This window comes from Eulemur rufifrons, chromosome 16 (genome assembly GCF_041146395.1).
Source record: "Eulemur rufifrons isolate Redbay chromosome 16, OSU_ERuf_1, whole genome shotgun sequence".
NCBI lineage: Eukaryota > Metazoa > Chordata > Mammalia > Primates > Lemuridae > Eulemur > Eulemur rufifrons.
Genome location: NC_090998.1, coordinates 94,372,782 through 94,399,618, shown reverse-complemented (window position 1 = coordinate 94,399,618; position 26,837 = coordinate 94,372,782). Strand labels below are relative to the sequence as shown.

The following is a 26,837-nucleotide window of genomic DNA, read 5'->3' as shown; positions in this document are numbered from 1 at the left end:
AGTTTCCTTTATGACTATTTAAGCAAGAATTTCCCAGTGGCAAAGAAAGAAAGGGTTTGTTTTTCAGAGATCAAAAAAGGACAGAATCAATTTTTCCCATGTCCTGTCTTCAAAGAGATTTCGAGGGTGTGTGTGCATGTGTGTGTCCATGTATGACATGCATGTTGCCCGTGTGGGCGCATGTGCATGCATGCGTGTCCGTGTGTGAAGGACCAGCAGCTCTGAGCCCCTCCTCTGTCCACCACCTCACCTGACCCCCGGCAACCCTGATGCCGTCATCTCCTGTCTGGATGAGAGCTAGAGATGTTCTGGAACTTAGGCTCCCCGTCTGGGTCGGGGTTAGTGCCTCTGGGCACCCCCAGTATAGGCAGGGCAAAGGGGCCACCCTTCCCTTGGTGCCGCTGCCTGGAACCGCACGGCCCTGGCTGTCCCCTCTGAGAAAGTGGGCTCCTGCCCAGGCCTCAGAGGGGCCCAGGCCTGCAGCTTCCTGCGCTACCTCTGAGCTGTCTGGGCTCCACAGGACAGAAGGCCACGGTCCCTCCTTGCCTGAGGCCTGAGCTCCCCGTGGGGCTGCTGCAGCGTGGGAACCGGAGGTCCTGGTGGGGAGATGGCACCGTGGACCGGAAAGCACCCCGCCAGGCTGCAGGGGTATCCTGCCGTGCCGCTGGCCACACACGGACCTTAGCTCAGCACAAGAGGGAGGCGTGGGCGGCCCAGATGCCCATCTGCAAACGGGCCGAGGAGAGGAATGGCGGGCAGGGCACCGAGGCATCCCTGTGTTCTGCTCGCTGAAAAGGCTCCCTCTCTCTGGAAAAAATCGCCATCCTCCTTTGTGCTCTCAGGTACTGTGAGTGGGCTCTGCCCCCAACAGCTGACACTCTTGACAGCAGCAGAGGACGAGGCCTCTGTCACTCACACCCAACCCTCTGGGGACCCGCGGCGTGGGCTGGGTGTGCGTGCTGGTCACTCTCCACGGCGACCGGCAGGACGTCCTTGAAGGCACTTCAGGGAGGTGCGGGGAAGTTCTTCTCCTGGCATAGCCCAAATTTCTCTTGCTTTAATTGAGCCACAGAGAAAAAGATCTCATTACTCCTCTTAGACTTAAAGGCCCACGGAAGCCACCCCAGAGGCTCTTCAACAATCTCGCTCCTTTCATCTCTCCTCATGCTCCATCTTCTCAGCCTTTAATCATGTATTCCAGTAAGAAAGTCGCCATTAAACTCTGCAGCCCACACCCCGCCGTACTCAGAAATGACTTAACCGTCACACTCTCCTGCTGTTACCATGAGTGCTGTCACCTAATGAGGGCCCACTTTCTGACTTCTAAAGAGAAAATTACCTGCTGGTATTTCTGGGTGAGGACGAGGAAGGGAAAGCTCCGACCCTGGCGGGCCTTCCCGCTCGCTCCTGATCTGCCGGGGACGTGTCTCAGCCCTGCCACCTCTGACGGAGCCCCCGTCCCGGATGCTGCATTTCAGGAAGGCACTAGGGAAGGCGGGTTCTCGGGGGCCAGCTGTCCTCCCTAAAGCGTGGGGAGCCGAGGTGGGTGCTCAGCCACGGTGGGGGCAGGCCCTGCCCAGAGCCCAGGCGCCTGTGGAGCTGAGAGGTCACCACCATCTGGGTCCCTGGAGGGCCGGCCACGCCAGCCTCGGGCAGGAGTGTGGTCACCGCGGCTGGCCACGCCTGGGCCCCGGTGTCGCTCGCTACAGCGTGAATGCTCCATCCCCTTCCGCCCTCCTTTCACACTCTGGCTCTTTCAGGACCCATGTCCCCTCTCCTACCTGGCCCAGTTCCTGCAGGCACAGGCTTCCTTGTTCCCTGTCCCCTCCAGGCCTTCACTCGCCTGTCCCTCCAGCTGCACACCGGTGGTACTCAGACCCGCTGACCTCACCGGAACCCATGCTCATTGGCTGCTTCCCCCATGAGGCCCTCACTGCGCTGAGGGACACCCACTTCTCCAGGCTGGACACTGTCTTCCTCACCACGCGGCCCCTCCCCGGCCCCGTCTCTGGGACCAGCTGTCCTCCACGGCCGTCTGCACCTCCTTCAGCTGGCAGCACGGCACGTTTCAGCACCAGAGGTAAGGCGGTCCCCTTCCCACAGGGCTTCTGCCTACACACTGATGCAAATGCCACCCAGGACATCACCGCCTAGGCCAACAGGGGGCCTGACCTGGGCAGGCCTGTCCTGGAGGCTGCTCTGGGCCCTCCTAGCTCCAGGCAACCCCTGGCTGCCCCAAGCAGCTCTGGTCAGCCCACTGCCTTTGCTCCTGGCGTCTTCTTTCCTGCATGGGGCCCCTTCTGCAAGGGAGGCCCCTTCTGCATGGGGGCTTCCTAGGAACTGGCCCCGGGTGGTGCTGGGGTTTGCTTCTCTACCGCTTGTTGCGCATACAGATAGGTTAGGCGCCTTTCTTTAATTACTCTTTTTTTTTTTTTTTTTTTGAGACAGAGTCTCACTCTGTTGCCCGGGCTAGAGTGAGTGCCGTGGCGTCAGCCTAGCTCACAGCAACCTCAAACTCCTGGGCTTAAGCGATCCTACTGCCTCAGCCTCCCGAGTAGCTGGGACTACAGGCATGAGCCACTATGCCCGGCTAATTTTTTTGGATATATATATTTTAGTTGTCCATATAATTTCTTTCTATTTTTAGTAGAGACGGGGTCTCACTCTTGCTCAGGCTGGTCTCGAACTCCTGACCTCGAGCGATCCACCCGCCTCGGCCTCCCAGAGTGCTAGGATTACAGGCGTGAGCCACCGCGCCCGGCCTTTAATTACTCTTCATGAGGAATCTCTGCCCACTCCTGCAGTGGGCCTAAGCCCCCCTTCCCATGACGCCCTTCCTTCTGAACCTGGAAGTCTCCATCCCATCCTGGTTTATTTACCCTGCAGCTCCTCTGCTGAAATGCCCGCGAGGCAGCCGGCCAGCGCCCGTCCTGTGCAAGGCGGCGCGAACGCCAGCGGCAAGGCAGCCCCCCACACTGGCCGGCAGTCCCCTCTTCTCTGCTGTTCCCACACTAGGGGCCGGCCTCCTCTGGCGGAAAACACACCCACCATCGACCTGGCATGTGCCCAGCCACTGTGAACAGTGCCCCCTTAACTCACAGTCCCCTCACGCTGCCTCAGAACATGGGGCGCAGGGGTCTGGGCCCCCGAGAGCTCCTTCTCACAAACGGTCCCAGCAGCTACCACAGCACGTGGCCACGCAAACCCCGCGCTACACCAAACACAGCCACGGGCCCCACATCTAAACATGCAGCAATCTGCAGGAGCACACGAGGCACAACACTGCACTTTACACATTACTTTTCAATTGACCCAATTTGTCTTTAGAACGTCTTTGAAGGATAAAGAAAGAGACAATTGATTTTTACCTTGGCATTTCGTGACATTTCCTGCTTCAAATGAACACAGGATGAAATGCATACCTGTATAAAGCCGTGAGCCCAACAAAGGCTACTCGACATTGCAGAACTCGTCCAGTTTGGCAGAGGCATGCCACGCCGCCACGGGCCATTCTACAAGCCAGTGGGCAGGGTGATGCCCACAGATAATTGGGTCCTGAGTGCGAGTTCGCCAGTGAGCAAGACAGCAACAGACTGGCCCCAGAGGAGGCTGGGACGGCATGTGAAGCACGCAGAGAAGCACGTCTGCCAGGGCTCGTGTGCACAAAGTCCACCTGCCCGCTGTGCACGTTCCCTCCACGTCCGCCACGGCCACTCGGGGTGCTGGATGGAAACCACGGCTCACGGTGGGGGGCGGGGACACTAAAGCACAGTGGCTAGAGGCAGCCGGGGCTTCACGGGCGAGGCTCCTCAGGTGGCCTCAGACGGAAGTCCACGCTCTCCCAGACACAGTGGAGGACAAATCACCCGGAAGGTGTACCCTTGACCCCATGCTCTGGTTTCAGGCCAAAGGGAAGGGCTGGGGCACAGCGCTTCCAGCCACCTACCCAGCAGGCAGAATCCCAGGGGATTCCACGGGAACACTCCTCGGCCTCCCGGAGGGGCCGAGGCCTCGTCGTCACTAATAACGTGGTCCTCCCGAATAAGGAAAAACTACAGAAGACGAATTCCTGCGTGTGAATGCTATCTCTGTCCACCTCCTTCCAGGTATAATTCTAACGCTACAACTGATCTTTAGAGCAACGTTTAATTACCTGGAGGCCCAGAAGTCCAAACAGGCCACAGCACTAGCTAAGACGACTTCTCACGAAGCAAACGAAAGGGAGTGCGAGGGCCGGTGGCCAGCGAGGCTGAGCCCACCTCGGCACCAGTGTCCGAGGCCAGAGGACAGCTGAGGAGGGGCTGAGGGTCATGCTTCTGCCCACCGAAGCCCAGCTTAGTCTCTGCGAAGTTCGGGTTTGCTGCTTTGTCACTCTCACTCTGTCAGCCAGAGACGCCCAAGAGGCACTTGTAGCATCTTCACCAGCGTCTCTCCACCGAGATCCCTGAAGTCTGAGGCTGGCAGCACTGGGGGAGGCCTCCTAGCGCAGGGCAGGCTCAGCGGGGACCCGGCAGAGGCTGGCAGAGCCTCCAAGGAGGTGCGGGGCCCAGGGGACAGGGCGGCCAGCCAGGAGGGGCTTGAAGGTCTTGGACTGGAATTTGGTCCAGTTTGTACACAGATCCCACTCGGGTTACATGGAAGTGACCTCCTCCAGCCCCCTCCTTTACAAGGGGGACACTGGGGAAGGCAGAAAGAAGCCCGATCCAACGATGAATGCAGCAGTTGAGTGACATCTGCGCTGGACTGAGAAACCTCGTCACAGTGGTCTGGCCAAAGGGAAGGACAGACGCCGATGGCACCGGTGCAGCCCGGGAGCCGTCAGGGGGAGACTGCAGAGTCCACCCACCTCCCTGCTCACACAACCCCTGACCCTTTCGTGCTCTTGTCCCCGACTCCCTTCCTCTGTCACTCAGGAGGAATCTGGCAACTGAGTCTCCATGACAGGGTGGTGCCTGAGGGCACGGAGGTCCCCAGATGAGCAGGGACTGCCTTGTGCCCGAGGGCCACGCGCTGTGCTGTGTGTGCATGTGCACACGTGTGGGGTGGGGGGCAGACACAGTGGGGCGCCTCCCTCGGCGTCCCAGAGGAAGGGCAGAGAACCAGAGCCTGGCGTCCTGGGCACGGCTGAGCCATGAACCTCACAGAGATGCTTCCCCTCCGGGCCAGATCCCCACAACGGTCCTCAATGTGGGAACCAACCCTAGTGAGAAAATCACGTTCACGAATACGGAAGGAACATGAAAAAAAAAAAAAAAAAAATTCAAACGAGAAAATAAAAATATCCATAACTCTACTAACTAAAACTAAATAATGCTAACACCATGATTGGTTCCTGTTCAGTCTCTTTCCTATGCATGTAATACAAGCAAATTTGGGATCATTTTCATATATATATACATACACACACATACGCAGATACATACAATTTCAGGTCATGCTTTGCCTCCGCATAGATATATACAAGGACATCTGATCATATCAGTAAATACTATTGGAGATATAATTTGTGGTGGTCACAAGTACAAAACCAGCAATGAACCACAATTTAGGGACCTGTTCCCCTCCCACTGGATATCGAGGCTGCTGCTAGTCTGTTTTCCCGTAATTACAAACAGGGGACTTGCGGGATCAGGGTAAGGCTCCCCATGTGAAGTATTCACAGCTCTCCAGAAAGTTCTTTCTACATCACACCCCTCTCAGAACAAAAGCACGTGCCTGCTTCACGCCACCGTCATCAGTTTCAAGGAGCTGCCTTTTTAAAGCTCTGCTCACCTGGCAGGTAGCATTTTCTTCTTTTCCAGTGCTTTACCAACGGCTGGAAGATGTGCTCACATTTTCTGGACAGCTGCATAAATGCTCACGTAGGTTGTCCGACTGTTCTCATCGTCATCCATTTTCCATGGGGACATTTTCTCTTTATTAGTTATTTTGTGTGAGGTCTTTGTACACTAAGGATATAAGCTATGTTTTTGTCCTGTTTGTGAACAAAGAATTTTATGTCACCTGCCTTTTAATTTTGTTTATGTTGTTTCTGACACACAGACATTTACAACTTCTATCTTGTGTTTACAGTGTGTCACTTTAGGGAAAACTGGCGTTTCCTTCAGCTGGGCAGCTGAGGCTCTGCCCATTTAAAGCTGACTTTTTAACGTGGGGTATTTCAGTCACAAAAGTGACATGAACTCTCGCCTCAAACGCGTGTGAGGGTGAGCCGAGGCTGGGGACTTCCACAGCAGACTTGCTTCCATTCTTGCTCTGTCAGAGCCAGGCCTCAGACAAGCCCGACCCCACAGCCCAGCTCTGTCGTCTTAGGGCCTGACGTAGAAGGGGCTCTGAGCCGCCGCCTGCTCAGGCCCCGGGCCCTCGCCCTGCCCTGTGCCAGGCTGTTCGCACAGCGGACTGAGCCCCAGGGCGGGAAGTGGCAGGTGGCTTCCAGTGCTGGCTTACTCCTCTGAAGAGTCACGCCCTTAGAGAGCACGTTTGCAAGGTCCATGCTGTGCACATGTGTGTAGCACGTGTGTGTGCACGCACAGCATACAGGGAGGGACAGGGGAGCCTTCGTTGAACATTTATTCATCATATCACAGAAACAGCAGTACGGTCCTGATTTAAATGAGACTGCCCTGCCTTTCCCTCTGCACTGGTGGCTGACTGGAGATATTCTTTTCTTTAGCACGTTAGGAACATATTCTTTTATTTCTGCTTGATTAAGAGTAGAGTTGTGTTTTTTTGTTCTTAGGATTCAGTAGGAAAAGCTACCGAATCCCCTAAGATATGATGTGATCTAGTGCCTTTGGCTTGCTGACAGATGCGTGTGAACCGTGTGCGGGAAAGAACACGGCAGGTGTGATCTTGGAGGCTGACCCTTGGCCGGCATCCGGGAGCACGGCTTCTGACGTGTGCCTTAAGTGACAGGTTTGGTGATAAGGTTGTCCCCTTCCCTGTCTCACCTCCATGCCAGCCTGCCTAGACTGCTTGTGCAAATGTGATTTACGGCAAACACCAGTGTTCCTTTTGGGATCTGGAATTCTAGTGGACAGAGGGTGCCTCTGGGGCCAGTCTCCAATCAAAGCCCTGGTCTCTGGGTGTCCAGGGCTTCCCGGGGCAGATCTCACTTGCTGCTGGAGGGACAGCGTGCTCCCCGTGGCCGCTCTGGGGGGCACAGGGACCTGCCCCGGATCCCTGCACACTCTCCGAGGTGTCTTTCCCCTGACTGACTCGGCTGTGTCGTGGTGACAAGTCCGAGTTGTGCGCACAACGGAGTCCTGTGAGCCCTTCTAATGAACCCCGGAACGTGTGGGTGGTCGTGGGACCCCCAATACGAATAGATATATAAACAGTAAATTGATTTAAATTCCTGGGGTAAACTCGTAGAGCTTTTTATGGAATATTTTTTGTTTAATATATTGATGAATTAAATGTGCTGGTACTTTACTAGGGATATCTGTATTTACATAGCAGGTGAAATTAGATTCTACCTTGATTTTTACATGTGCTTCCTTTCATATTAATACGTTAGCGACTCCTTTATTCAATACATGCTCACGTTTGCGCCTTCCTGTGTCAGCCACCGTGCCGGGGCTGAGGGTGGCTGGCGGGTGGCCGAGAGCGCCCTGACCCTGTGCGGTTTACAGACACATACACACGTGTCTCCAGGCTACGGTCTGAATGTGTCCCCCAAATTCACGTGTCTGTGAGACAAAGGAGCACACAGAAGCAGCCATCTCTGCTCAGGTCTGCTGGCCGCACAGTGTCCCACAGTCCCTGGCTCTGTGCCGCTCCCAGAAAGATGCTCTGAAGACAAACCAGGACAGAGCGCAAGGCCCCTCGTCTGTGCCTGAGTCACTGCGTCCCTGAGAGATGAACGACGCCGGTGCTCGCCTTTCCTCACACACGACAGCGTGACGGGGTTGGCGGTGATGCCTCCACACCTACACCCGATGTGCTCCTGCACCCGACGTCCTCCTGCACCCGACGTCCTCCTGCACCCGGATGTCCTCCTGCACCCGGATGTCCTCCTGCACCCGATGTCCTCCTGCACCCGACGTCCTCCTGCACCCGGATGTCCTCCTGCACCCGATGTCCTCCTGCACCCGGATGTCCTCCTGCACCCGACGTCCTCCTGCACCCGGATGTCCTCCTGCACCCGGATGTCCTCCTGCACCCGACGTCCTCCTGCACCCGGATGTCCTCCTGCACCCGATGTCCTCCTGCACCCGACGTCCTCCTGCACCCAGACTCTGCTGCGATTCTGCACGTGCTGAGCCTCCGCCCCGGCTGTAAGCTGAGAACGAAAACACTGCTCTGGAGCAGCCTGAGAGACCCGCTCTGAAACTCCTCCCGGCTGCAGGCCTCAGTCAGACTTCTGCATAAAAGTAACTTTAATTCTTTTAAAAGTTTGACTTACTTTTCTTTAGTCAACATGTTCAAACATAATTGCTAATGTGACAACATTAAGCGGTGGGCGTCTGGGGGGAGGTGATTAGGTCATGAGTTCGAGCCCCCATGAGCGGGACTAGTGACCTGATAAAAGAGGCTAAAGGGAGCCTCCCAGCCGCCCACCCTGGCCCTTCTGCCTTCTGCCAGGTGAGGACATAGCAACACAGTGCAGTCTGGAAGCAGAGAGCAGCCCTCACAGGACACCAGGCGCCAATGCCTTGATCTTGAACTTCCAGCCTCCAGACGGTGAGAAATGAATCTCCGTTGTTTGTAAATTACTTGGTCGAAGGTATTCTGTCACGTAGAGCAGCAGGAATGGCCAAATCACTCCGTATATACGGCGGCAGAAACAGACAGCGGACACTGCAGAGAAGTCATTAGCAGTCCAGACTGCGCCAGGCCGGCCGGCCGTGCGACGGAGCACCAAGGCTCCCACGTCTGTCCCGGGCAGGTCACACAGGAGGTTTGTGAAAGGGTGAACACACTGGGAAGACACTCTGTGGCCTTAGAACAGACTTAAAACTAAGACTCTTGGCAATACCGGAATTTATCTCAAAATCATGGATCTATTCAGGTTGGTTTTTTAAATCCCATCTTGAGGCAATTTTAGCATTTTCTATTCTCCTAAAATATCTAAGTTCCTCTTCCTCACATAGAGGAGGACTGTTTTTGCACATGCACCTTGGTTCTGCCTGCCAGAGGTTTGCCTGTTTCGTCAGCATGTTCGAATGCTGGATGTTCTGAGCAAGTCTACTTATCAACTGTGTGCTCTAATCCATTCACTTAGTTTTACTCATTAATTCCTTCTTGGTCTTTATCCTAAGTTGGCTTTATTTTTCTACTTCTAGCTTCTTGAGTTAAAGGCTTAGTTTATTTTTTAAAATGTTTGTGGATAAGAGCGGCATTTAGGCTTTGAATTTGTTTGTAAGCCCAGCACCAGCCAGACCCCTTATGTTTTTGAATAGAATTCTGTAATTGCAAGATTATTTCTATCTTGACTCACATTAATGTGAAGAGGGTTTTTTAATATCCAAGTGCTTGATTATTTCATTTTAATTTTATTATTATCCAGTTTTAAAGGATTATGCTCAGAGAATACAGCCTGTATCATTGCTGTTTTTCTGATTTTTGAAAACTTTTATGGCCTACGTTAGATGATTAATTTTTGCAAATGTTTCATAAACACTTAGAAAAAAGATGCATTCTCTGTTGGCACAATTAAATTCCACCTAGAACTCTTAAACCACTCTTTTTTTTTTTTTTTTTGTCATTTCAGATTCACAACCTACCTTCTTTTTATCCAATCAAATATGCCTCCACTTTCCTCCTACAGTTGCTTCCTTTGATTTCTTTGTATGTTTGACACAGTTTTAACTTTGCCATATACACAGAAAAGTGCGTGAATCACAACCTTCACGACGGGTCGGCGAGGCCGCCCTTCCCGGCGCGGGGGCTGGTCCGGTTCCCAGGCGCTCCTGCCCGCCGCCCACCGTGCGGTGGCCGCGCCCTCACCGCGCACACCAGCCCTGGCGTGAAATGATCCTCTTTGCTCTGTTCGACGATTCCTCCTTGAAGTATGGGGGGAAGGCCGTTCTCTTCACGTTTGTGTCACCCTCCCGCCCCTGCCCGTCCCTCCCTTTGCTTTGTTACGGTCCCTCATATGCCACGTGCGAGTTCACTCTGGGCGCCAACTTCACCACACCATCCGCGTTGCACAACAGGTGCTCCGGGCCCCTCTCTTTGGTTCTCTTTCCCCCAGTGGCTCCCGCCCGCCGTGCTGGCCCCTGAGGAGCGGCCCCCGAGCCCCTGCCCCTCCCTGCTGGCCCAGCCTGGGCGAGGCCTCCGAGGGTGTCTGCTACGGAGGCTGTGAGGGCCAGGGTCATCGAACCAGACAGAAACCTGACACCGGGCATGGCACCCGCCTGCTACTGGCTTCCCGACTGAGGGACAGATGCCACGGAACCCAACCTGGGTCTGGGGGAGACGGGCGCAGGCTCCCGAGCCAAGCGCAGCAGGCCAGTGTCTGCGGCCTCCTTCTCACGCGCACCACGAGCGGCGAGGGGCCCCTGCCAGGACACAGGGCCTGGGCCCAGGCAGGCCACGGACGCCACACGGAACGTGCATCCACAACGAGGGCCGTGGCCTCCACCCTGTCCCCGCTGCCTTCGCAGGCCTCCCGGATGGGCAGCCACCGGGCTTCTCCTAATACGGCCACCAGCCATCGGCAAGAGGCAACGGGCACCAACTCATTACAGGCATTTACAGACCTCTCAGGTGCTGAGGCCCGAGCTCCAGGGGCAGCAGAGGCGGGAGCTGCGCTGTGGAGAGAGAGGCCCCGCGGGCGCCCTCCTGCAGAACCTGCAGCGCTGGGCGGTGCCAGGAGGGCCGCGGGGCCGAGTCCAGACGGCGCGTAGGATTAAAGGCATAGAGGGAGAGCTGCCTAGAGAGGCGACGGCCCTTCTGAGCACCAGCAAGCTCTGGCAGGGGAGACAGCAAATTCTCCAGGAAAAGTCCAAACTCAGGGCCCAGCACGCAGGACGGGAGGGATCGTGCACTCCAAAAGGTGCTGCCGTCCAGGAGTAGGAGGCCCCGGATGGAACCAGACCACGCCTGGATGAGTCTCAAAAGCTGAGGGACACGGGAAACAGGCAGAGCCTCCACTTCCACGTCCTGCCCAAGCTTTCCAGAATCAAACCCGGGAAACACAAGCCACCGCCCCCGGCCCCGCACAGCCTGGCTCTATCGTTTAACACCAGGAGAGGCTCTGCCTTTCTTTTGGGAATACCGCGTCCTCTGAAAAGGATTCTGTTCCTATGGAAATGACTTAAAGCAACACATTATTTCCCAAGGGACAAATTACAATGCTGCAAAGAACGAGGGCTTTTAAAGCTGTTTTCCACGAATGTTCTATTGCTGGGGCCTCACGTTCTGGTCTCACCCTTCAGGCTGCCTTCCATGGATGCAGAAGCGTTTTCCTAAAATGTCACAACTGCAAACTCAATTCCCCCAGGCTCACCAGGACTCTCAGGTTCTCTATTTAATTTCTGTTTTCTCTTATCTGCTTTCCCATTTAGCTCAGTGCCCCACAGTGCATCCCGGTGCGCCTGGCACGCGCTCCACCAGGCCCCATGGCATCAAAGCACTCATTTATTCTGGGCTTAGACGGAAAATTCAGTCTTGTGGCTCCTCCGCCAGCCTCTCCCCTGCTCCCCACGCAAGCTGCAGGGGCTCCACGGGCTCCCACCATTCGTGCCACACCCCAGGCCCTGCATCCCACACCCCGTGCCCCGCGCCCTGCGCCCCACACACCAACTGCTTGGCTGCCCCATCTCCTGTCCTCCCTCAATCTCAAGTCAGGTGAGCAGGGCTCCGAGAAGGCTGGCAAACCATTTCCATCAGTTGCCCGGGGTGCACCCTCTCATTACAGTAGGGCAATGTCTCCAGCCAAACAGCAAACAAATTGTGTCTCTCACACAGAGTGTGATAAAATATGGCAGGTTGATGGATGGAGGGTGCCTTGGCATTTGCATCTTTCAAGGCTGCCATGAATTCTGTTGCTTTGGGCCAAGTCTGCCCCTGCCTGTGTCCCCTGGACTGGACGTCGCCATCACATGACAGGGTGGCAGAAAGCCTACTGCCGACCCAACGCCACCCTCCTCTCGGCCCGCCTCCCCCAACCCAGCTCAGGTACCCTGGCATCCAGGGGCCGTCCCTATCCTCAGTGCCCCCAGGGGACCACGGCCCTGCTTCAGCCCTCAGGACACATGTGACACTTCACTGCACATCACTGTCACAAGAAGAGACATCGCCTGTGATGCCTGTACACTTCCACGGTCAGCGTGCACCTGGTTTGCCTTGAGTCACCTTGTGGGAAGGGGACCATCGTGGCACCGTCCCTATTGGGGAAGCAGCAGAGGAAACGGAGGCGCAAACAGAGGCAAAGCCCCTTGCGTGAGGTCACTTGTTTCTTTACTGGTCTCTGCAAGCAGAATGTGAGCTGGGGCCATTCCTCGCACATGTGTGGCTTGGGGTCTGCCCGGAGTTGGGCTCCAGAGCGATTTCGGGGGACAACGAGGAGCCGCACATCGCCTGTTATCAGCACACACTCATATACAGTGCACTGTGGCTTCGGGGACTCACGTCAGCCCGAGTTCTCCCCACCCCACCTCCCACCACCAGGCAGGGCCCACCCAGGAGGGCAGTCTCATCTGCCTGGGGCCTCCAACCACACTGTGTCCCCATCCAGGGCGTCCCAGACACAACCGGGCCAGAAAGGCCTGAGACGCCTGGCCAGCCACCTGCACTGACAACGGGCTGCCCACTGGCCAGGGTCCCCCGGGGAGCAGCTGCTGTGCACCAGGGCGGCCGGGCCCCTCACCCTCCAGACAAATGGCCAGGCCGGGGGGCAGCCGGTGCCCGCTCGGCCAGCACCACCCTCACGCACCTCCCAGTGGGCAGAGAGACGCCGTGGGAGGAGGAAGCAGGCACGGTGGGGAGACGGAGGTCACATGCCACCCTCTCCAGGAATCACACTGCTGAGGACACGCTGGCTCCAGGACGTTTCTGTGCAGAGCTGGTTATGCAGCCTCAACTAATACCTGGCAATGTCGGCAGTGCTTATACTGCGACCATGTGACCAAGCACGACCATGTGACCAAAGCGACCACGTGACCACGGCAGGTCTGCTTCCGCAGCCGCGTGAGCTTCCACACCGCAGGGCTGTGGCAGGGCGCAGCCAGCGCTTCCCAAAGCTCTTTCACAAACCATCCTGCCAACTGAAGTTTAATGAACTTCCCTCCTAGTAGAAAACCTGACTCGGGTTCTTTTGAAACGGCATTTACTTACTTGAAAGTCTCTTTCTTCTAGTATTTCTTTCCTCCATCTCGTGAGAAAAGCAGCACAAACGTACAAGTGGAAATGAGAAAAGCCCTCGGGTTCAGACTGAAAGAGAAAACGGCAGGAGAGAATGTTAACGTGCGGAGTCATCAACACAGCTGCGAAGTTATCTGTGACGGTCGGGGTCATCCGGTCGGGCTCAGAGAAACGCAGAGCCCTGTTGACTGGCTCACTTTTACTTAATACTTTAATTTCAAAATTCTCGTCCTACTAAAACAAACACCATTTCTCTTTCGGCGCCAGCAGCCTGGTACGCAGGACGTGAAGAGCAGACCACGCTCTCGGCATCAAACGCAGCTGCTCATTTTCTCCTCTTGCGCAGGTAACGGCCAAAAATAATAAAAGACAAATTCCACAAGCACCAATTCCGTGGCAGGCACAGAGTCTACTCCTCGACGTGACCGTACGAGGGAGCTACTTTCCCGTTTCACGGACGGGGAAACAGCCCGAGAAGTTGGAAAATTCATCTGGGTTGAACCCAGGGAAGCAGCAGAGCAGGCGCTGGGTCTACACCGAAGTCCCCGATCCTGCCCGGGAATCACCAGGGGAACGAAGCTGGCAGGAAGCCGTGGGGCGCAGAAGGACGGATGCGGCTCACTCCCCCTCAAATCACCACCCCGTGCCTCTCCTCGCTGCCCTCAGACGTGCCCTTCCCTGCCCCCGTCACTGCTCGCTCCTTACTGGTCCTTGAAGCCAGGACCACCGTCACCTCCCCTCTGGGCTCACGCTCCCAGCAGGAGCACCTCTGTCCCCCGGGCCACCGCAGCAGCCCACGCACACGCTGCCCATTGCAGGACGGGGGGTTCCCAACACTTCAGTTCTCAGGGTGCTGCCTCTGCAATTCTGCCCTGTCCACATGATACCTGTATGACTTCTCTTAAGGTTATTAAGTTAATAAATAAAATAGACGATGCACAAGACGGTGACAGGCCACGGAAAAATCCTAAGGCAGGAAGGCGGATGGCAATCGGCAGCAGTTTGTGTGTCTGGGGGGTGGCCTGCAATTCCAACATGATGGTCAGGCACCTAAGGTGACATTCGAGCAAAGACCCAAAGACGGAAAGCCATTTAGACATGCGGGGGAGAGACGTCCTGGGCAGAAGCAGCAGGAAACACAAAGTGCGGTTGGAGGCTCTGGGCATGTTCCAGAAACAGTGAGGAGACGGCACGGCCACAAGAGAGTGACCTGAGCCACGCGGAAGCTGAGGCGGGTGGCGACGGCAGGGTGGGTGCAGGTGCCCAGGGCCTTAGGTTGCTGCCCCCTTCTCTTGACCTCAGGAGCTCTGACCCGGAAAAAGAGGTGGGCTTCAAAAGGGCCTCAGCTGGCGCGCTGAGAGCAGACTTGGCGGAGGGCAGGGTGGGGAGAGGCAGCACCCGGGGGACAGAGCCGGGGTCTGGCAACCATCAAATCAAGACGTGCCAGCGATGCAGGCTGAGGAGCAGCAGTAGAGCCCTTGGGAAGGGGCCAAATTCTAAATACACCCTGAAGGTTGAGCAGACAAAATGCACAAGAGAACTGGGGTAGGAGAGAAAGACACGGATTGAGGGCAACACCAACATTTTTGGTCTCAACCGATGGAAGGATGACGCTGCCATCTCCTAACACGGGGAAAGGTTTACAGAAAAGTTTGTAGGAGAAAGAGTTTTGGTGGGAAGGCTGTGATTTGTCCCTTGGACATGCCAAGTGGAAGTCATCTGTTGGGAATCCAGGCGGAGATGTCAGGTGGGCACTGGACACACGAGTCCAGGAGACTGGCCGGGGGTCTGGACCAGAAATAAACAGAGGACTGAACAGCCTAAAGGATGGCCAGGGAGCCGGGGGCAGGCCCCGGAGAGTGTGAGATGGGGCGGAAGGGTCCAGTGAGTAGCACCGGGAGGCGACCGCTGGACTGACCATGCGGCCAGAACACAGAGGAGGAAAACGCAGGCAGACAGGCGGCTGCTGCTGTGTCTTGCTTCACCGCGCTGGCTGGAGCTGACACTACAACATGAGAACACTGCGGGCAGGGGTGGGCCTCCTTGCCTTCCGCCTCCTGGTTTTGGAAGGGAAGGATGCTTCCAGCGTTTCACTCTGGACAATAATCTCTGCTCGAGACCTTTTCTGTAGATAACCTATAGCGGGTTAGAGAAGTTCCCTTCTATTCCTAATTTACTAGAGTTCTTATCGTGAATGGTTACAGAATTGAATCAGATGCTTTTCCTGAATCTGCCGAGTTGACAAATTGCCCTCCTTTAATCTGTTAATGTGGTGAATTACAAGAGTATCATATAATAGTTTCTTTAATGTTATACCAACCTTGCATTCCCGGAATAAACTCGATTTGGTCACAACGTGTTATATTTTTCAATCAGGGCTAGATCCTGTTTGCTCGTATTTCATGGAGGATTTCTGTGCTCACAGTTTTAAGACTGGCCTTTGATTTTCGTTTCCGGAACAGTCCCCGTCTGGTTTCCGTGTGAAGGTTACGTTGCCTCTTGCCCTCTTCTTCCATCTCAGGAAGAGGCTGCACGAGACTGGGTTTGTGTCCCTCCAACGTTGGCTGGGCACCGCTGTAACAGTGCCGGGCCTGACATTTAGTTTGGGGAAAGACTTTTACTCCTGATTTAATTTCTATGTGGTTATAAAACAATCCAGACTTTCTCAAATTTTTATAAAATTTTACTTTTCTGGGAATTTGTCACCAAAGTTTTTAAATTTGTTCATAATATTCTATTTTTCTTTGCATCTCTGCTGCATTTGTAGTCATATCCTATTTGGGATTATTAATACCATTTTATACGCCTTTTTCTCATTTCAGGTGTCCATCCTGTTCGAGATTAGTTAACTTCCTTCATCTTCTCATAACGAATTTTGATGCTGAGGATCAGTTTCAGCTTTGCTGAGCTTCCCTCTGTCACTAACTTCTGCTGTCATCTTTACCATTTCCTTTCCTCTACTTTGTTTCTCTTTTAATTTTTTTGCTGTGGATATTTTCAAACCCAGAAAAGTAGAGTTGCTCCTACTTATTTTTAATTACTCAGTTCTTTTTCTAACTTAGATGATTAGCTCATTAATGTCTGGCTTTTCTTCACTGCTAATACAAGCAAGCATTTAATGCTATAAATTTCCTCTGTAAGTCTGACTTTAGCTACATCTCAGAGTTTTAATGAATCTTTATTACCTTTAAGTTCTAAGACTCTTCTACTTTCTTCCTTGTTTGAATGATGGCTTCTTTACCAGTAAGTTTTTAAAAAATCTATAAATATATGTGGTTCATTTTTTTTTTTTCTTTTTAGCTGTTCTTGGTAATTGGTTTGTAACTTGATTGCATTATAAGAGAATGTGATTTACATGATGCCAATTCTCTTAAATTTGCTTAGATTGCTTTTTGGAGTAGAATACAATCAATTTTCACAAATGTCCCAGGAGGCAGTATAGTTAGAGATCAAGAAACCAAACCCTGGAGCCAGAGTGCCTGCGTTTAAGTCCAGGCTCTGCCACTTCCTGTGTGATCTGCCACGAGGTACCTGGCCTCTCTGTGCCTTAGTTTCCTCACTTGTAAAATGTTCTAAAGATCAAATAAACAATGCAAAGCACTTAGAATATGCTTGGAACAAAGAAAGTAGCATATAAATGCCTGCTATTAATAGGTACGTGTTACAAGAGCATGTATTCTGGAGTTCTTAGATAAAGTGTTTTATAGATGTCCATTAAATAAAGTTATTCAATAGTGTTGTTCAACTCTCCTATAAATCCTTACTGGTATTTTTCATCTGCTGATTATCTATCACTAACTGAGCAGTATGTTAAAAATTCTGATTATGATAGTGGATTTATATGATTTCTCCTTATAGTTCTGCCAATCTCTGTTTTATGTATTTGGAAGCTAAGTTATTAGGAGCATACAAATTCAAAATTGTTTTATTTTCGTGTTGTATTGAACAGTATCTATATATATATTAGCTTCTGTATCTCTTTAGAGATAGCAAAAGCTCTAAAGACTTCGATGTGGGGACCAGGAGTCTAATATGACTATAGGTACATATCATTTTTGGTGGGTAATTTATTTATTTTAAACAGCTTTATTGAGGTCTGACATACAATAAACTTCACATATGTAAAGTTTATAATCTGGTAAGTTTTGAAATACGCATACACCTGTGAAAACGCCATCACAATCAAGGCAGTGAACACATGTACCATCCCCAAAAGCCTTCCTGGGCTCACGTGTGCGCCCTCCCCCCACCCCTCCCAGTCCCCAGACAATCATGATCGACGTTTGCCACAGAACATTAGTTTACATTTCCTATACTTTAAAATAAATGGAATCGTAGAGTGTGTACTTCTTTGGGTCTGACTTCTTTCACTGAGGATGATTACTTTGAGACTCCCCGGTGACATGACGTGCACCAACAGTTCGTTCTTCGTGAATGCTGAGTAGTGCTCCATCACACAGAGGCACCGCCGCTTGTTCACTCATTCATCTCTTGATGCACAGTGAGTTGTTTCCAGTTCTTGGCTATCACACCCAGAGCCGCTATGAACATTTGTCTACAAATCTTTGCATGGACCTATGATTTCATTTGTTTGGATAAATACCTGGGAGTAGAATAGCTGGGTCATATGGTAGGAGTATGCTTAACCTCTGAAGAAACTGTTGAACTATTCTTCCAAAGTGGTTGTTGTACCATTTTACATTCCTACAAGCAGCACATCACATTTGACATGGTCAGTCTTTAATATGAGCCATTCTAATAGGCTCATAGTAGTATCTCATTACGGTTTAAATTACGTATTTACATTTCTCTAATGACTAGTAACTTTGGATATCTTTTCATGTGCTTATTTTACATTCTTTGACGAAGTGTTTATTCAAATTTTTTACACAGTTGTTTGGTTTATTACTAAGTTTTGAGAATTATTTTCTATATATTGTGGATATAAATCTTAGGTATATGCTTTGCAAATATTTTCTTCCAATCTGTAACTTCTCTTTTCATTGTCTTAACAGTGACTTTTGAAAAGCATAAGTTTTAAATTCTAACGAAATTCAATCTACTAATTTATTCTTTTACAGATCACGCTTTTGGTGTCATACCTAAGAAATCTTTGCCTAGGTCAAGGGCACAAACACTTTCTTCTAGAAGTTTTGTAGTTTTATGTTTTACATTTAGGTCTATGATCCATTTTGAATTAATTTTTGCGTGTTACATAAAGTATGGATTGAAGTTCATTTTTATGCACCTGGATATCCAATTGTTCCAGCAATTTGATGAAAAACTATCCTTTCTCTACTGAATTAAAAATCAGGTAATGCTAGCCCTCCATTTTTGTTCTTTTTCTAAGTAGTTTTGCTAATTCAAGTCTTTTGCATTTACATATCAATTTTAGAACCAGTTTGTTAATTTCTACAAAAAAGCTTGCTGGGATTTTTAATTGGAATTGCATTGAATCTATAGATCAATTCGAGAGGATTAGCCTCTTAACAATAGTGGAGCTTCTGACTCACGAGCATAGTATAACTCATTGAGTATCTGGGTCTTCTTTATTTTCACCCGTGTTTTGTAGTTTTCAGAGTACAGGTCTGCTACATCTTTTGATAGATTTTCTCTAATAAGTTCATATTTTTTAATGATATTGAAAGTAGTGTCTTGAAAATTTTAATTTCTGATTGTTTGCTGCTAACTGTTGGGTTATAACATGCCTGGTATATTTTTTCCAGCCTTTATTTTTTTTTTTATTATAACCAACCTAGTTCTGGATTTTTAAAAACCCAGTCACAATCTCTAACTGAGGAGTTCAGTCTTTGCTGACTGTGATTCCTGACACATTTAGGTTAATTTGCATCCTCTTATTTTGAAGTGTCCAATTGTTTCACTTTTTCTATTATTTTCTTTCTTGCCTACACGTGGATTGACTTACTTTCCCCTCATTCTGATGTCCTAGCCCCATAAATCCAGACATTACTGAACTGGTTCCGTTATTTTAATAGGAACCCTACAAATTTTAAGAATGTATAATTAGTTTAATGGTCTAAAATGAATCATTATCTTTATTCTCCTCCCAAACAATATAAAAAATTAGGAATTTTTAAAAAAATTTTTTCTAGAGACTCCAGTCTCCATTTCTTTTAACTTTTCTTTTTCTATTTCCTATCTCTTTGTCTCTTTGGAAGAGATACCTTCCTCAAATCACTCTTCTAGTTCATTAATCATCTCTTCAACTGTGTCGTAATTTGTTTCACTCATCTAATCTATTTAAATTTGAACCTTGGATCTTTCTTCAGACCTGCCTTGTAAATTGTAATATTAATAGTTCCCCTCTCTTTCTTTAACACCTTTCTTTTTACTATTTAAAATATATTAAACTTATTTGATAGTGTATCTCAGATCATTCTAAAATCCTTGTGGATCTCCTGTAGTTTGTTTTCTCCGCTGAGTCTTGCTCCTGGTGGCTTGCTTCCTTATACTTTAGTGATTTCCCCTCTTTCGGAGCTAACACTGCTTGGAATGTTTATTGCTTGAAATTCTTTGAGGCTTGTATCAAAAATGATTTTCTTTGTGGTGAAAAAAAAAAAAGCATTTGCTTCTGCTGGAGCCCGAGGACACTGTTATCCCCAGACTTCTTTAAACCAAATTTTCAGCTTGCAATTTTTCAGGCCAAATAAAAAATGTCAATTGGGGCTCCAAACCCACGTGAATATAGGACTGTGGTTGGAAATTCGGGGGAGGTTCTTTGCATTTTCCTTTAACCTCCGTGGCCATAGCTGAGAAAGGCAAGCCCGCGCACCTGTTTAGTCTCTGACTGTCTCCAGGTTTTGTCTCCTACCTGGGCTCATGCAAATCAGTGCAGACTGGCAGATCCCTCTGGGTAAATGCCACCTTTGATGCTGCCCACTCATCTCTCCAGATTTATATTTTCTCAAGATTTCTGGTCTCTGATGGTCTCTCTTCCTTTGTGGTTATGTTTTTAAGAAACACACCAACAGCCTTTGGTGCATTCTGGGACAGGAGGGCATTCTGGACATCGCGTCCACCACACCGCCAGAAACAGCCACATCATTTTTCTTTAAATCCACTCATTTTTTAAAAAATCTTAAGTAAATTACTACTGTGGCTTTGTAGTGTAGGTTTCCTGTGCTAGATAGTTCTTCTAATATCCATTAAAATATACACAACCATTAAAATGGTAAATGTTTGTCTGGGTTGGAACTAAAATAAGCTAACTATTCGAACTTAGTGAAATGCTGCTTAGGCCTCATAGCAGTGTCCACACGGCTTGCCCAGCCTGCACTCTCCCCCTGCCAGCCCTCTCCACCCCGCAACTAGGATGCCCTTTCTTCCTCTTTTTTTTTTTTGAGACAATGTCTTGGGTCTCGCTCTCTTGCCCATCTGCTCACTGCAACCTGGAACTCCTGGGCTCAAGCAATCCTCCTGCTTCAGCTCCGCCCCCCCCCAGTAGGTGGGACTAGAGGCATGACTAATTTTTTAATTTTTTGTAGAGATAGGGTCTCACTATGTTGTCCAGGCTGGTCTCAAACTCCTGGGTTCAAGTGATCCTCCTGCTTCGGCCTCCCAAAATACTAGGATTACAGGCATGAGCCACCACATCTGGCAGGGATGCCCTTTCTAATTCAGCCAGCTCTTGTCATATCACAGTTTTATTTTAAAACGCCCTGACATCGGACCCTCACCCATCTCCCACCTGATGTTCGGACCCTCTCACATCCCTGACAGGCCTGGCCAGTTCCGGCCTCGGCTCTGCCTTTGCAGTGTGGCTCCTCCAGCAGGGATCAGGCCCCGCCCCCTGCCCCCCCGCCCCGCCCCGGTCTGTGCTGCCAGGTGAACTTCCACTTTCTCCCAGGCAGTGGGCTGTCCCGCACCTTCTTCCAAGCAGCCTGTCTGTGTCTCTGCTGCAGCATCTGCCACACTGTCACCCTCAGTGGTCACATGTCCTCTCTCCCACTGGCCTGGGGGCCTGCTGCACGCCCTGTCCTTTGTGATCCCTGCCCCATGCTCAACAGCAGGATTAGAGACGGTGCAATTACACACAGCCAAATCCACTCACTCAGGCTGCCTGCCGGGAGCCCGGGAAGAGGACCGGCTGAATTAGCGGAAGGTTGACACTGAGAATACATCTTAAGAAACATGCCTTTTCCTTTTAAATACTGAAGGTGACTTGAACAACAAACAAAAAGAAACTTCAGATCTTTAAAGCCTTGAGGGAATGGGCCCTAAGGAATGCATCACAGGTAATTAGCATTGTAAATACTGAGAGGGGAAAGATCCCCAGGAGTACTCAGGGATGTTCCAGAATGATGGGTTGTCCAAGGAATCCTGTTTACACTCTTAATTTGCTTAGCAGCCTTTTATTTAACCAGGGAGTGCAAAGGTCGGCCTCAGGCCGGCCCTCCTGCCCACTCTGGCTCTGCATTCATTAGGCTGGGCCATAAATTCTGCATCCCCACCAGAAGTCTTCAGCTGATGAGCAGAATAGAGGATAGGCCTCACTCCCACAGAAACACAGCACTGGGGGAAAAGGTCGTTTTACGGCTTCACTTAAGTGGATTATTTGTCTTCCATGACTTGGTAAATTATATTAAAATAGTAGTATGATAAACAAAAATTCATATCATAAATGGAAAATGGGCTTCTGCTTTAATGAAGCTTAACCCAGACAATAAATATCATAGCCCAGCGCACAGTGTGTAAACAGGGAGGCCGGCGCGAGTAGCGGCTGCAACCGCGTGACACAGGCCAGCTCCACTGCCACCCTGGCCGCCCCACAGCTGGTCACCTGCAAAACTGTAAGCTCTCCCCTTCTTTTCCCAGCAGAAATCCAAAGAGACCAGATCAGGAAAACACCATCATGTGTGTAGAATTTTCCGGATTGGGGGTGTGAGGTGCTCAGCTACCTTGATAAATGAGGATTACCGGGCAATTTCTGGCTATCACTAGATAAAGGACAGCTGTCCTCCACCTGGAGGGGTCGTGGTGCAGCGGAAAAAGCGGCAGCGAGTGAGTCCTGCAACAATTCCCCCCCCCCCCCCCACCCTGATGAGCCCTCAGCCGAAAACCTTCCGGGGCTGTCAGGAAGAGGAAGGACAGAGCCCACAGTCCCCTCAGGGCACTAAAGGCCCAATCCCACCTACCTCACCCTCCCACTCTGCCCCAAGGGAGCCCTGCCCCTGACCCCAATGCTGGGCCCTCTCCTGTGTGTGCCATCTGCACCCACAGCTGCAGCCCTGCGGGCAGAACCAGCACTCGAGAAAAACCCCAGAACACAATCGACCCCTGGAACCTGATGGCTTCAGAAACCGAGCCTCCTTCCCTCCTGGGGCCCCGACCACCTCACCCCACAGGCCGGGGCCGAGGCAGCGGGCACTGCCTTGGAAAGACTCCCACATGCCGGGGACCAGCAGAGGTTTGGAGAGATGAGAAGATGGAAGGGTGTCCCTGGCGAGACAAGGGCAGTGACAGGCTTGAGAGGCCCAGCGTCCACCAGTCCAAGGGGCAAAATCCCCCACACCTGCCCCCCGTTCCTCTGCAGTGGGGGCATCTCCAGTCTTCCTGGCACTGCCAGTCTGCAGAGGAGACACTCAAGTCACTTAACAAATGAGTCAGGAATATTTTCCTTAAGATTGTGATGAGTGATGAATATGGTTTTGAGTAATACAATAAAAGAGAACCTTTTGGCAAATTTTATTTCAGATCATTTCAATATTACCCTCTCTTAATCACTAATTAAGAAAACAGCAGCTTTGACTGACTAGTTGACAATAAGTCTGCTGGGGCCAGACTGACTCACGTTGCCCAAGTACTACCGTGAGCGCCATGCAAATCGGGCACGTGTTCTGTGCTTGGCGAGGAAGACAAACACGGTTGGTTCCTTAAAGCGGATCCTGGCAGGCGCACATGTTGACCTACAGAAGCCCAAAGCTAATGTAGCCAAGGCTCTCGTCCAGCCAGAGGCTGAGCGATCGCTCCGTGGCCGCCACTGGCAGAGGGGGCTCTGCTTGACGAGGGCATCAATCGGATGCAGAATGGGAAGGCGGGGCGTGGGCACCCTCTCACCTCTGCTCCCTGAGGCCTCGCCCCTTGGTCTCTGAGTCTTTGTCGCTGGCCTTAGACCCCCCCCCCCCCCGCCCCCGCCCCCGTTGGGTTTCTGCCCTTCTGCTGCTCACCGTCCGAACACAGCCCTTCCGCTGCAGCCCCATCTGGTCACCGTCTACCCACTCCAGCCCCATCTCCTCCCACCCACCCAGCCCGAGCCTCCCCCGCCCAGGTCCCAGCACTCACTGCCCTCACCGTCCAGAACCCGGGTCAAATGCCCAGGCCGGGATGGGGACTCATCTTCAGGAAACCCTCCAGTCACAGGATCTGTTCTACGGGGTGTAGGCTCCACAAGTCAAGCACCTGACCCTCCTTGTGCTTTCCAGAGCCACCTGGCCCCTGTCCTCCCGGGAGGGCCCAGATGGAGCTCAGGGCGCAGTTGTCTGCCAAGAACAGCCTGTCACCCAAAGCTACACAACTCCCTGGGGTCCGATGAGGGCAGAACTGTCAGTAAAGGTGATGGGGCACAGGTAGGACTCTCCAGGACCCCGGCCACCCACGATGTGCATCATCTGACCTATCCCCAGAGGGGTGCGACGCACATGGGTGGGAGGAACATGGCTTCTGCTGTGCAGGGCACGGGGAAGAGAGTCCAGCTCCTGCAACGTGGCCCTATCGTGTGCACGGTGCCTGGTGACACCAGCGTCAGGGTGACAGAACAGCCACAGGTGAGATCAGGGCTGTGTTTGGACATGCTCCATGCTACCCTGTCACCCCTCCAAAAAACAAGTCTTTTAGAAGAGTCTGCTCCAAAATACTCCCCCTGGGGAAAGGGCAGGACTCTGGGGACAAAGGATTCCAGAGGTCAAGGAGAAACACCGTTCCTACTGCCAACACTGCTGTTGAAAACCTTCAGTTTCTCTAGTAAGGGAAAGGCAATTCATGTAAGAGCCCAGATGCACTTTGGAAAGGACCATAAAAAAAGCCCTGAACCCATTCCAATTGGATCAGAGAGCTGAAATCTCCCAGTCCTGATTTTTGTTTTTGTTTTTTTTTACTACCTCTAGTAAACTCTATCTAGTAAATCTGCCAGGATACTGCAAAAGCTGTTCCAAAGGAAAGCTGGGAGGTGATGGAGGCCACGTCACTTCTGGGGGACCCCTAGCACTCAGCACCCTCGCGCTCCCAGGCAGAGGAGACTGAAAGGGCTTTCTGACCAGCCAAAGCCAAAGGCAGGTGGGCAACCTGTGGGCACGGGGAGCCCACCCCTGCAGGATTTTTGCTGGGGTGGAGATGGAGGAACTCAGGAATCCATCACACCAAATATGTACAGGACATCTGTGGAAATGACGTAAAGTTCTCAGAAAGACATAAAAGAAAACCTAATTAAACAAAGAAATATACCAGGTCAATATACAAAAAGATTCAAAATTAAAAAGATGCCATTTTAATTTATAAATCCAAAGTATTTCCAATGAAAACTCCCTATCCTCTATCCAGGAGTTCTGTGGACTATGAAGCCTTGTTCCAAAGTTGATACTGAACGGCAACGAGCCAAGAACAGCATGACATGCCCAGGACAGACAGCCGAGGTGAAGACTGCCAGCGACCAAGACACTTGGTGGGACTAACACAGACCACGTGTTCCAGGCCCAGGACAGAGCGGCCAGTGGAAGGAGAACTCAGACACGGCCACACGAGCGCGTGCTTCATCTCTGGCAGCGGGGGCCGTGCTGACCGGTGGGAGGATGGACCGTTCCATAAACACACGGAGAAACTACTGGCTGTTCGTAATGGGAAGAGCAACGCCAGAGCCCCACTCCACCCCATACACGACGCCAAACCCAAGGGGGATTAGAAAGCAACTCATAACAGCAAAACCTTAGAGCATAAAACATAACATTTAAGAACTGATGAAGATGATGACATAAAAATGTAAAACTTCTATGTAACAAAAGGCACTATATTAAGGTGTCTTAATCACAAACTAGAAAAAGATATTTGTGGTGAATATATGACTGACAGAATATATTAATAACATATTTTAAAGCCCTCCTAGGAATCAGTAAGAAAAAGACAAACTACCTAATAACAAAATGGGCCAAGGATATGACCAGATTTGAGTGGTCCAGGAAAACAGGAAAAGATGCTCAGCCTCGCCAGTGATCCGCGTGTGCAGGGCAAGGTCAGTTCGCATTTTTCAGAAGGGCAAACACTAACAATACGAAGAATACGAAGTTCAGGAGAGAAACGCTGCTGGTGGGTGGAGGCGCGATGCGGCCACTTTGGGGAGCAACTTGGTGTATTTAGACGTTTGTATCCTGTAACCCTGTAAAACTTTTCTAAGGAATTTTTAGAGTCTTATTTTATTGATTTATTTTCACTTTTGACTACACTGGGAATTTTCATAGTCATGAAATTTTACTGTCAAGTAGACTAGAATAGCCAAGAGACAAATTCACAATGTAAATATGTTTATAAAATTTCATTTTAAAAGACTGTTCATACAATCCTAATAACAAATTTTGTTTAATTTTAGTGGGTTTTTTCAACTTTATTGGGGTATAATTGATAAATAGAAATTGTTTATATTTAAGGTGTATAATTTGATGTTTTGATAAACATATACACCGTGAAATGATCACCACAATCAAGCTCATTAAAATACCCATCACCTCCCGGTGGCCATTTTGTTGTGATGAGTACACAATTTCCACCCTCTTGGTGAATGTCTAGTATACAGTATTGTTAACTACAGTGCTACCCCGAATGTTAGAGCTCCAGGAGTTACCCATCCTTTATGACTGACACTTTGTACCCTTTGGCCAACCTCTCTCCATTCCCAGCCCCTCGGGCCCTGGCAATCCCCTCTCTACCTGTGCTTCTGTGGGTTCTACTATTCAGACTCCGCATGTCAGTGGGATCAGGCAGCGCCTGTCACTGTGTGCCTGGCTTGTGTCACTTAGCATGTGTCTTCCAGGTTCATCCACGCTGTTGCCAATAGCAGGATTTCCTTTTTGTTCAAGGCTGAGTAACACACATATATAATGTGTACATATATATTTATATATAATATATGACATATCTATAATGCATATAATGTATTTAATAAACATGTACCACATTTTATCCATTCATCTGTTGATGGACACTTAGGCTGTTTTCCTGTCTTGGCTGTCAGGAACAATGCTGCAATGAACACAGGAGTGCAGATATTGCTTCAAGACACTGATTTCTTTTCCTTCAGCTATATACCCAGAACTGGGACTGCTGGACCACATGATAATTCTATTTTTAGTTTTCTGAGGAACCTGCAAACTAATTTCCATAACGGTTGTACCAACTTACATTCCTACCGATAGCATGTAAGCAGAAATTTCAGTCTTGAAAAGAGCATCTCCCATACAGGGGCATAAAGAGACACGTCCAAGGTGAAACTGAGCATTGCATAATTGTAAAATACTCACAAA

At 50.7% G+C, this 26,837-nt stretch overlaps 1 protein-coding gene across 3 annotated transcripts in view; it reads right to left on the bottom strand.

The window, feature by feature from the left end:
- TBC1D22A (TBC1 domain family member 22A) overlaps nucleotides 1–26,837 on the bottom strand; it is a 335,347-nt gene that overhangs the window by 33,719 nt on the left and 274,791 nt on the right. For all 3 annotated transcript variants that reach the window (XM_069489542.1, XM_069489544.1, XM_069489545.1), the window contains one exon: nucleotides 13,285–13,380. In XM_069489542.1, the coding sequence (XP_069345643.1) occupies nucleotides 13,285–13,380 (96 nt within the window). The remainder of the gene's footprint in view (nucleotides 1–13,284; nucleotides 13,381–26,837) is intronic.